The 12,060-nt window shown below is 45.3% G+C and overlaps 2 protein-coding genes across 6 annotated transcripts in view; one reads left to right on the plus strand and one right to left on the minus strand.

Annotated features, from left to right (window-relative positions):
- Window positions 1-3,317, plus strand: part of dpysl3 (dihydropyrimidinase like 3) — a 30,929-nt gene extending 27,612 nt beyond the window's left edge. For all 4 annotated transcript variants that reach the window (XM_048995415.1, XM_048995414.1, XM_048995417.1 and 1 more), the window contains exon 14: window positions 1,029-3,317. In XM_048995415.1, the coding sequence (XP_048851372.1) occupies window positions 1,029-1,123 (95 nt within the window). In that variant the 3' untranslated portion in view covers window positions 1,124-3,317. The remainder of the gene's footprint in view (window positions 1-1,028) is intronic.
- Window positions 3,318-6,785: 3,468 nt separating this feature from the next.
- Window positions 6,786-12,060, minus strand: part of stk32a (serine/threonine kinase 32A) — a 40,621-nt gene continuing 35,346 nt past the window's right edge. For both annotated transcript variants that reach the window (XM_048995449.1, XM_048995450.1), the window contains exons 11-13: window positions 11,792-11,923; window positions 8,915-8,979; window positions 6,786-8,433 (exon numbers count right to left, since the gene is read on the minus strand). In XM_048995449.1, the coding sequence (XP_048851406.1) occupies window positions 8,316-8,433; window positions 8,915-8,979; window positions 11,792-11,923 (315 nt within the window). In that variant the 3' untranslated portion in view covers window positions 6,786-8,315. The remainder of the gene's footprint in view (window positions 8,434-8,914; window positions 8,980-11,791; window positions 11,924-12,060) is intronic.

Consider the following 12,060-nt stretch of genomic DNA (forward strand, 5'->3'; position numbering starts at 1 on the left):
AGCAATCAGATGGCACGAGGGCCTCTTTTCTGGCCAAAGCGCTTTAAAACATTCGCCATTTACAGGTACTCGTTAAACTGAGACTTATTAAACCAAGTGTCAGTGATGGAGTGTCCTAAGTGCGTAGAGATAATCATTTCAGTGTGCTGCTCCTGAAGCAGAGCCTCTGTTTAAAGGGGAAGACGTAATCTAATAAAATGGGTTTTATGATATTAAGACGTCCACGGTCGGATAGAAACAGCATGGTTATGGTAACAGTGTACTGGTTTCTACCCAGTAATGTGCAGTAATCAGTTCCGGCAGAAAGTATGTGAGTCATCACACTGCTTCAACATTCTAGAGAGCGTTATTTGTAATAGAAGCTGTTTTTTTGTCGTATTTCATCTTCCCTACAAATCCTCATACTTCAGCGCCCTTAGTGGTGCAACAGTGCTACATTGCTTTGTCACAGCGTCTAGCCCCATAGAGTCCAATTTGAATATCAGCCAAAATCTGGGGACTTTCATTTTGAGCATCTGACATTTTTCTGTGACAACCAGGGCGTTGAGCTGAAGCATTGGCTCAAACTGGCCACCATGCTGGAGGGCTCGATAAGGGGTTAGACCTGATGTTTCCTTTGCGAAACACAGACTTTTCAAACTGACCCGTGGCACTAAATTTGCTTCCTTTGGTGCGTGACATCATTTGGTGCGTGACATCATTTGGTGCGTGACATCATTTGGTGCATGACATCATTTGGTGTGTGACATCATTTGGTGTGTGACATCATTTGGTGCGTGACATCATTTGGTGCATTTTGGTGCTACACCACCCCACAGCCTAAGTTACATATTTTTTTTGCTTTCTTTTGCCTTTCTGAACCTGTCTATTTCTAAACTTTACTGTTTTAGAGGGTCAAAGAAAGCACAGGTGAACGGGGTGTTCATGATGTCTGGATGGTTGTGTTAAAAAAAAACACTTGCTTGTAAAATGCTGTACGCTACAGTTTGTGCTTAAATCTCCCCCCCCCCATTTTTTTAATCCCACAGGTGCTCCAACCACAGAGGAAACCCCAATCCGGCCAGCGGGCCGGCGTATCGTAGTGCCCCCTGGTGGTCGCTCCAACATCACATCTCTGAGCTAAAGAATTAGAGGCCCTGGGGAAGGAGATATAATTGGTTAAAGTTCAAGTCAAGCTAAACACTGAATCCTCATGCCTTACCGATTACGACCGCTACCTGCTATAGCTTTGAGGATAGTATTCCTTCTCCTCAGAAAGCCTTGGATCACCAACAGAGAAAGTAAAAACATTAAAGCGAGAAAAAAAAAATTGCAGAGGAACAGGCTGAAGAATTACACTTATCAGGTCCCGAGACACAGACACAGCTAGCTTTTCCACACATTGTTTTTAGCGGTAACTGTTAACTTGAGGAATAGACAGATGATGTCACCTTACAGAATCAATAAAGCACCTATCTAGATAGTCTCCATTGATTGGTCATCATGTAGCATTAAAATCCACTCATTCCCAATACATAAATCTTTAAATTACAGTTCCCAATCCATTTTATGTAAGCTTCATACAATTCTGTTCTAAATATAATTTCATATTTATCCCACTCTTTGTATGTTGCATAAACCCATAATTCTGTATGTTTAAATACATTTTCATTTCCATTTTAATTAGCGGCTTCCTTCAGCTATTTAGAGTACGGTAACAAGTGGTTATAGAATTGCTTTTCTTTGCGTGATGTGAGCAGAACATTCCTTCATAACGCGATTCCCTATAACGGTGCTACAGCTCAATACCTTTCCACAGAAATTCACTTGCTTTCTCTTTTGCCTGCTCTCTAGGAAAAGGAATACTGTCCGTTTCAGAATGTTGCTTTTTACTTTTTTAACTTTTTTGTTTTTTTCTTTTTAACGTTACTTTCAGGTAGCTTGCGGCATCATTCCCGCGCAGTAGAGTTACGCAGTTCCATAAACCGCCTGATAGGTGGCAGTGTGAGTTCCGGTAGATGTCCTGTAGCTTTGTGAATGGTGCAGTTGCTGTATCCTTCGGTTATTGAACCAGGAATATTTGATAGCGTGAAAAAAATAAATAAAATAAAATGAAATTGAAAGAAAAACATGTATCTGGTACGCAGATTCGGTAGAAAAGGGCCACATTTTTACCCTTCATCCTGAGTGCTCTCTCCTGGCTGTTCGTTGTAACTGTCATTTCCATTCGCTTGTTAATCTACAGCTTTTTTTATCCTATTTACACATTTAGCGGATAATTTGGGGGAAAAAAAATAACATGGGTTTCAGAAGAGAAAGTAAAACATAGTAAGACATAGCTTAATTTGCCTGCAAAGATAACTCTGGTCAAGCGTTTGGTATTAAGAAAAGACCCACACTAAGTGGAACAACCTGCTTCGGAATAACAATATTAACCTGCGGCCATTTTGATTTTTGTTCCTTTGCCAACATGGCCAGTCAGCTCCTGTCACTTCCCATAAAACTCACATCCCTGATGGAAAAGTTAGCGGCTGGGAAATGCAGACGTCGATCCAAAATTATATGGATTTTTTTCCCCCAGCAATGGGTGTTCAATTTAGTTTGGGCTTCTGGGTCAGACTCTGGTGTGGCAGAGTGAGGCCAGTGGATGTCCTACCCCCGGCGGGGGGGGGGGGGGGGGCGCTCTGGGATCCTGGGAATATGGTCCAGCAACCCTTGTCTCCTCTGTGTCCACCTTGGTTCATGCCTTGATGCTAGTCGGTCAGATCCAGTCTGTAGCATCAGCACCTCCAGCACATACTGGGACTCAACCTGGCTTCTCTTTTCGGGAGTCGACCTCTGCTGTCAGAACTTTTACACCAGTGAGTCCATGGAGACGACCAGACAGGGTTAGGAGGAGATTTATTTTTGGCAACAGGCAACGTGGGAAAGATCTGTCTGATTCAACATACAGTGTGGATGTTTCTAATCTGCGTGTCGCACCGGGAGAGGAAGTCGGTCAGGATTCTGTAAGCGTTTGCGCTACAGTGATGGGAGGAAGGTTCTCCAAACCCAAAGGATGTTCCTTTATTTGTTTGCTATTTTTTTTCCTTTGCAGCATTAATCAATTTTGCAGTAGTAAGAGCATAGGAGCTACAATCACTGAATGATGTGGGAAAAGAAAAACAAACAGCCGGTTTTTAATATTTATGTTACTTTGACTGTTTTGGTTTGTTTTTTTAAATGTTCTTTTTTACTGTTGTATCAAGAACCCAGTAAAAGCAGGTCAAAAAAAAAAAACAATGACGTGATTTGTGGTTGTACGAATTTTTTCCGGAATAAACGAGTTGCAATCTAAATCACTTCTCTGCTTTAATGGAGGGGTCTGCTGGGATCCACACTGCCCCCCTATCGCCCCCCCCCCCATCCCTCACACTGCACTTTTCACTCCACACTGGACATTTGTGTGTAGATCCACGCCTCACAACCTTTGTGCTTCCGTCAGCACCCTTTGTGAACGAAAGACTTTACGCCCCCCCCCCCCCCCTTATAATTCACCCCGACGCGCAGACGAAAGCTGTGGGTTCACATTTTTAACAGCCTAGCAAATCAACATCTGTCAGCGATCCCGAGTGCTTTCCCCCCCCCCCAGCCCAACACTGCAGTGTCCCCAAGAAGGACTTAAAGGTGATATGTGACGTTTAGTTTGGAAATTATCAGTGTGAAAAGGTGGCCGAGCACCCTGGTGGTGATGCGTTAAATTAGCTCTAACAGGGTTTCTGCACCGGTGACGCCATAACTCAGACCCAAATTCCCGGTAACTTGAGAGAATCTGCCGGAAGTTTCTCAACATGCGTGCTTGACAGTACTTGAGTTCTGGCGCACCCATCTTACATCATCTTCCATCGCCGGAGACCAGTTCCAATACTCAAGGACAAAAGTACCGTGAACAGTAAAGATACCCCGGTGTTGTTCTTGCCCTCCCCAAATATCAGGGGCACATCGGCTGCATCCTTGCAGAACGAGACCAATCCCATGATTCATTCCTGCTCAACTTCGCTCTAAGACCGGTCCTGCCAAGACCCCAAGTACGGTCTTTGCATTCTTGGCATTAAAACAACATCCATCGTCTTCTCAGCCCTGTCCTCCTGCCATCCTCCCTCTCTGGGACACCATTATCAGCAGATGTCATCAGCATTTGCAGCAGGCCAGCTGGATACACCAATCTACCGACCCCGTTTAAATGGGAGTCGCATTACGATAATCGATGCATGGCTTCTGCTCGGGCATTCATGTTCACCTTGTCTGTACTCTCCAGACCGACGCAGAGGAATTAATGGGTATCTTAGGTAACTTTATTTTAGCAGATGATTTTATTGAAAGGGACGTACAGTTTTTGAGAAGGAATTGACAGCCTGGGTTAAGGGCCTTGCTCAAGGGCCCAACAGTGACATCAGACTGGCGACCCTGGGATTCGAACTAGCAACCTTCCGATCACAGGTACACCATCTCATACCCACACCTGTCATACTGCTGGAGAAGCTGGGATTAAGTCGACGGTTCCCGCTCCCTGCCCAGGGTCCCCACGATAGCCCCGTGCTGCTATTAGCCGAAGCTCATGCAAGGCTTGGAATTCGTGCCACGTCGTGTCCCCCGTTCAGTAGATCAGCGGCATGATTTAAAAGCACCGTCCTCGAGGCTAGCAGTGTCCTTAGCTGCTCCGAGCACCACCCCGTGTGTTGACACGTCCATGTGTTACCCAGGAAAAAAAAAAACAGGTGAGATATTTAAATCTTCTGGCCTAGATCTCTGCAAACGACCTTCTTTGCTATTCTCTAGCAGGGAAGGAGCAACTTCCTGGCAGAAAGTGAGAAAAGTGGTCTCACAGTTTAAAAACTTAAAAAACTATTTCTATACCCTGTCGCAGGATGCAAACACACACCATTCGCTCACACACACACACACACCTATAGGCAATTTAGTCACTCCAATTAACAATCCAATTAAGCATGTTCTTTGACTGTGGGGGGGAAACCGGAGTACCCGGAGGAAACCCCACGACGACATGGGGAGAACATGCAAACTCCACACACATGGAGCCATGGTGGAGACTCGAATCTTCTGAGGCAACAGTGCTAACCACTGCACCACCATGCTGCCCCCTTAAAGAATTATTATTACTAAAAAATTATTATTTACTAAAACAGGAGGGGGGATAACGTGTTGTGTTCCCTAGTGTTTGGAAACCAAAATTATTGTGTCTCGTCTCATTCCCATCACCACGTACTTCTACCACATCGTAAAACAAAACCGCTTTTCCCGAATTGGATTGTACAACATTCCTTTTAAAATCAAGGCAAACAAACCAAATTTAAACCAGCTTCCTGTTTCCAGTTAACGGGCAATTGGTTCTGGTACAAAAGAGGACTATATTTAGGCTGTTTATCCACCACAACATCACCCCACAGAATTGTTTTCTGTGTAAGTAACCCACCCAAGCAAGGGTGCCCGTGATTGGCTGCTATTTTTTACATGCTGCTCCTTTAAAGTAACTGAACAAGAACAAATGATTGATGCTTTCAAGTTCTCAGCGACAGAGGCCAGGGAATAACTTGGGATTCATGTTGAGAGCTTATTTAAAGAGGCAGGCACACTTCAGAGCAACTGATACCATTGTTATAATTTTGTTTGCTGAAATATGTTTTGAGGTTGCTTCCCGCAACTGTTGGGATACTAAATTGCACAAAACGTCCACATCTTGGGTTGAAGTCCACACCTCATGTTCTCGAACCTCCTCTGGCCCAGTAAACATCAGACTCGTGTCCTCGCGCATCACTGAACAGCCTCATCAGCGCCCCCCTGGACTTGAATGCTGACCGAATCACTTTGGGACATATTATCTGATCTGCAAGGGACGGGCTGTGCCGGCAGCTGCTTAAGTCTGACGGGTTCTTGTCCGCTTCAGGATGCTGGTGCTTTTCCTGTAGTACTCTTGCTTTTTTGCTCCACATGATTCGAACGCTAATCTTGGTAGATATCTAAACGGCACAACTTGTTACTAATCCAGAGTCCTTTAAACAGAAGTCATTACAAGACACAGATAGGGAACAACGAAGGCAAACAAACCCAATATCTTACCTCAGTCTGTATTAATAAGGGCTGCTAATTGTGCTGCTATGCACTTGTGTATTACAGAACTGTGTTCTGTCGTAAAGCAATACCTCCTGCGGTCACTAGGTGGCAGTATTTGATTACGTTTAAAAACAGGCCCGATAGTGAAAAGGAAACCATGAAGAAGAATTTCATTGTGGCTGTTACTGTGGGGTATTCATATCAGTACTTGTGTTGTATGTCCTCTAATAATCACAGCTGTCCCACCTCCACCTTCGGCTACATCGCCGAAGTGTATCTTTGAATAGCTACCTGTACACCGTCACTGAGGCAAACCCATCTCACTGTGTTATTTTACAAAACTGCGAACACTTCACGTAATGTTTTTAGTAATTGTTTCAACACATTTATAACAAATAATATTGCATCGATAAAGCTTTGTAATCATGACTATAATGTTTATCACAGGCATAACACATTATATCCATGTTTATTATGCACTATGGGATGCTTTTTGAAGCTCTGGTCTATAATGCACTATAGATGCATTCTTAATGCTTATATTAACCATTATAATGCATATATAGTGCATTATAACTGAGAGCTTCATAGAGCATGTATAATGCATTATAAACATGGTTATAATGTGTTATGCCTTTTTATAAATATTTATAGCCATGTTTATAAATGACTAATTCAATTCAATTTAATTCAATTCAATTCAATTTTATTTGTATAGCACATTTTCACACCATTACATTGGCTCAAAGCATTGCCTCAAGTAAAGTGTTACCCAGAAACGCAGTAGTCTTGGTGGTCCTAAAAAATCCATTCATATCATCATCCATCAACAAATGCATTCAGACCATGAGCCACAACGTGGCCTACTAGTGTATCGAGGACGCACACACCTCAGAACGGCTATGCTATAAAGGCCTTTGCAGCATCCCCGCATTTCATGTTTGCTTTTGAGGGGTCCACACCAGGAGACAGCCAATCAAATAGCCAACAGAAGTCACATGACTCAATGCCAGCATGGTGCCCCATATATATGAAAGTGTCCTACCAAAAAACAGCTGCTAACGGTTATAAACAGGTTGTTTTAGCTCTGTGACAGGATAAGTACACCTTAGAATAGCAAATATCTGCACTGCACATAGTAATGTTCCCTTCTGTTCCAACATTTGTTTTCATTCACAGTACATATTATTAATATCTGTAAACTTAGCATTCATACGCTACAGGCCCTGTAACCTGCAATTCTCATAGCTGGATTTCATTCATGTACATCGGCATCGTCAGCTAATGTACGGTGAGACGTTCGGCTATATCGTTATTCAGGGTCTGGGATTTAATAGCCAGTCAAGTCTTTACCACTGTTCCGTTGTCTCCTCGGTTCAGCGGGTTTAGCACACGCCTGTGGGGTGCGAATTCACCGATGAGAAACACAACCAGCAAACGTCAAAACAACGTCCAGATGTTTTCAAACCAGATTCTCTTCCAGCTTCGAGGCGAAGCAGAAGGCCACGCAGACAGATAGCCCTTAATGGCAGAGCAGGAGAAGAAAACAACTTCATTGGACATTGGCTCTGTCTAAATTTCTAAATCCACCCAGTCTTTGTTCAATAACTCATTCACTCGGATTTTTATATGCAGCTGTGTAATCGGCTCCTGAATCCAGACAGCTCTCTTCAGGAAGCTGGCCTGGAATGAAAGCTGGCGTTCAGCCGCGGAGGTGGAGAACCACATAAACACGTCCTGCACCACGCGATCGCCAGCGGCAAATATTCGCAGAACTACCCATACTCGAAGCCAGGGAACATCCCAAGTCTGGTGTCCGGTGTCGCACGCGCCGTTCCTTTAAGTTCCTGTTGAGAAACCTCCTGTTGGAGGCCGACCCTGCAGATGTTCTCCTGGCAGCTTGTGATGATCGCCGCAGCAGGACAGCCAGCCAATAGCAGAGCAGCTCCAGCATGCTGCACCTTGCGCCAGATTGCCATTGGTGACCCGGTAGGCCCTAGTATCTTCTCTGATGTCTTGCTATGACCAATCAGACCTCTTATCCCCTAACAATTGTTTTTTTTTGGCTTGAGTCCCCCTGGGGGAGCGACTCTGGTAACCCCAGCAGCATGGGGAGGGAAAGGGTCTCTGGGAGGATGAGAGGCATCACGGTGTCTTGCTTCGATGCACGGCCATGGAATCGTGGGTTGTTGGGACCGGTGTTGCTACGGGCCGCACGCGAGCTGTTACCCCGACTTGAAGGTAGCGGGGACCACGTTATTGTTCTGTCCGTCTTCCGTGTCCTTGCACCTCTCATTACTGATGACGTCCTTCACGTCTGCGTCCACTCGGAGTCTTCTTAACCTGCAGGAACGCATCACCGCGTAAATTCCCAGTTTGCAAAAACGAGCACGAAAGATTCTGCAGGAGCAGCGGGGGGTGGTTATAGCTGACGGCGATGAGTCATTGAAACGAGAGATTATTTCCCGTATGTCGCGGGAAAACGGGCTGCCCTCTGTACCAAACCGTTTCTTCATTCAGAGAACGGGACTTAACGTTCGACCACCTCGATGTACTATTACGACATTCTAACGGGAGAACATTTACAGCGGTTTGAAGTGAAATAGCTACCTAAGTCTCCTTAATACTAAACTGTGAATTGAAGCCTCAGGCTTTTAGTGCTGCAAACTGAGAGAAAGGTAATAAACAAACCAACGATAAAAATGAGAACTGCGGGCTTTTGAACATCAATCACCATCAAGTCTATCAGCAATATGAATTGCGTCAATAGTATCTTAAGAACTGGCAATATTCTTTTGTAGCTACCAATTATGCATAGACTTACTTCTCTCTGTTGAAGACGATGAACTCCCTCTGAATGTTCTCCAGTCTCTGTTGAAGCTGGTTGCTCTGCGGTATTGAGGCAGAGAAGACGGGGTGAGTGGAGAGGTGACAGAAGCTTTGAAGGACATGCGCTAAGTGCATTTTGGGAGAGAATGCGACAAAATAAGGGGACCACTTAATGAATCCGATCTGATGAACCGGAATATCTTTTCAAGAAGAGGAAGCTAACAATGGTGACTAACTGACTTTGACAGAAATAGCCCAGGGAGTCCTCAAAACAAACAGGCCAGCGATCATCGCACGGCAGTTCAGGGGGGGGGGGGGGGGGGTCGCCTTACTGCGGGACCCTGAGCCAACAAATTCTCCTGCTTCTCGTGACAACAAACATGACTCGGGTCCCCCCCCTCTGGACACATCCCCTAGCAACCGCCGTGCGGTGGCGTTAATTGGACAACCCAGAGTTTCCCGTGCTGGTATCTGTCCAGATATGAACCGAGGAGATGAAAGGTCACGTGAAGCACTCAGACGCCGCAGCTGTTCCTCAGAGAGGGCTGCTGTCAATACATCTCAGAAGCTTTTTGTTGTTTCTCCACCTGAATCACTGAGAACGTCCATCAAAAATAACAGGAACCCTTACAGTACGTGACTGTACATAAACAAAAGCATTGTTTAGTGCTAATTCCAATATCGGTACTTTAACTTCATTGCACTGCTCATCCGCTATTCGGCGAACACTCTTTTTTGCCAAGAGAACCAGCTGGTTCTGGTCTAGCTGGTACATTTTTTTTAGAATATAGATCAAGGACACAGGAGGTCCCTGGTGTCCAAGAGGCCCTGCTGTTGTACCCCTGAGCGACACACTTAACCTGCACAAACAGGTGCAGCTCAGATACACACCGAGAAGGCTATTTCCACCGGCAACGCCATCACCCAGTCCTGCTTCAAACCGCCGGCAACCGCGAGTGACAGTGTAGCAGCAAACGGTAACAGGGGCTGACAGATAAGATGACCTTTTGGGATATTATAATCAACAAACCTGTCAGGCGTGATGGGAGATTCTGCTTCACGTTTTCGCTATTTAACTATGCCGATACCCGACAGGAATGTTTCGTGGCAAAAAAAAAACAGTTACTAATCATCCAAAAAAAAGGGCGACAGATTTCCTCACACATGATGAGTCGCACTCCGAACGTGCAGAGCTGTGCCGCAGCTGGTTTATGGTGAGAGGTTGTCACGCTCTTCTACTACGAATGTTACGTTGACTTACTGATTAGAGCTTTGGAGATGTTTGACTCCTTATTTACTCGGGGCAGTGGTTCTGAGACGCTCGGCTCTAACGGGATACCGGGGCACCAAAGACCCCAACATCAACTTCATGTTTTACTTAAGTTTCTCCTAATCAGAATACATCGGAAAAATCAACATCCACGTCTCTTACCGGAAATCATGACCCGGTTACTCAACTTACTCCACAGTCTTGGCAATGAGCAGTTTAATATAGTAACTATTTTCTTCTACCAAACTCCACGCACCGATCGTAACACTGCGTAGAAGGTACAAGCAAGGTAGCACTAAAGTCCCTCTAAAATATATGTTGTTTGTATTCAGTCTTGGGCTGTACTGCCCCTTTAATGACTGGCTGATTCGATTGTGACCTGACTTTCAGGATGGCCAATACCGTATGGTGTCACAACTCCATTGTCCTGGCATACAGAGATGTTCCAGATACTGGTGCGGCAGAAACACCGCCCCTATCCTTGCTGCATGCATCTATGCATCTATTACCGCATGTGTTCAAATGCACAAAATCGTTATATTTCCGTTCCAGCACACCTGACTCTAATTACGGTAATTACGGCCCTGAAGATTAGCGGATCCCTTTATAATCAGATTTCCAGAGAGTGAAAGAGGGGGCTGTGGGATGGAACGGTGCAGAAAGTGATGTTTGCGAACCTTTCGGACAGAAACTGCTTCGTCTGGGTAACGACTCGCGGCTATCAAACATTCGCCCACCAGGGGATGCACTTGAGTACAGCGTCACAAAACACACCAGCTGGCTGCAACCGTCACCACCTGAGTGATGTAATTGGGTTTTCCCTCATCGCCGCTAACTGAGGGAAAAAATATTTACATTTATGTTTTATTCATAAGTTCCCTGACTCATAAGCATCTGCGTATGCCGCGTTCTGTCAAAATTTCTTTTTTGCTTTGTCCCAGTGAAACTACGTACTTCAGAGGATTTTCGACTTCTGATAAACAACTCTGCTCCCCAGTGCTTCTCACTATTTTTCACATCTTCTGGACGGAAAGGAAATTACAGGATTCGACAAATTTCTGCCTATCAACGCAATTCCAAGTACAGGGTGACACAGAACCCAAGCCTCCCTTCCTGACCGCTGCACGTCTGCCAAAGTCAGCTCACAGATGAACATACTCCACTTTCTGGAGCCGCGAGGGTAGCAGAGACACTTGACAAATCCTTGCTCTGCCGAACTTTCTCTCCCCCTGATCTCTCCAGTATTGCTGTCCGTGGAGTCCATCTCCATTAGTTTCCGCAATCTCCACCTGATTAACTTTTATTTTATTGCTGCCAGAAAAAAGGTGGCTAACTTACGTAAGAGTTAAATAAATCTTCGATATCACAGTTGTGTTTTAGTCTCTTTAGTCTAATGTCTGCTAATTTATTCTGCAAGAGGCTGCGGGCAGGTACTTTTGTATATTTTTTTACGCGTTTTCAGCATTTGTTAATGTGTCTTTAATTCGTTGAGGTTTCTCGGGAATTCGGGTTGCCATGGCAGCCTGCCTCCCAGGACCGCGAGCCGCGCACAGAGGCGGGAAGAAGGTGGCCATTGGCTTGCACTGTTGAGGACAGCCTGACCTGGGGGGAGTTCTCAGCCCCGTGCTGGTCGCGCAGCCTCCTTGCCAGTCTCTTCTTCTTCTTATGAAGGGGCTTTGACTCCAGGATCATCTCCTCCAGCTCGAAGGTGGGGTCACAGTTCAGCCGCCTCCTCTGTAGGGATCGGGGGAGGGTCAAAAGAGCACAGGTCAGATCAAGGCTCTACTTACAGCTGGTCCTAAGCAAACAGTGACCAGTCATTGGCTGCCCTAAAACAATGGTGATCAGCCATTGGCTGTTCTTAAAGGAGA

This window comes from Brienomyrus brachyistius, chromosome 24 (genome assembly GCF_023856365.1).
Source record: "Brienomyrus brachyistius isolate T26 chromosome 24, BBRACH_0.4, whole genome shotgun sequence".
Classification (NCBI taxonomy): Eukaryota; Metazoa; Chordata; class Actinopteri; order Osteoglossiformes; family Mormyridae; genus Brienomyrus; species Brienomyrus brachyistius.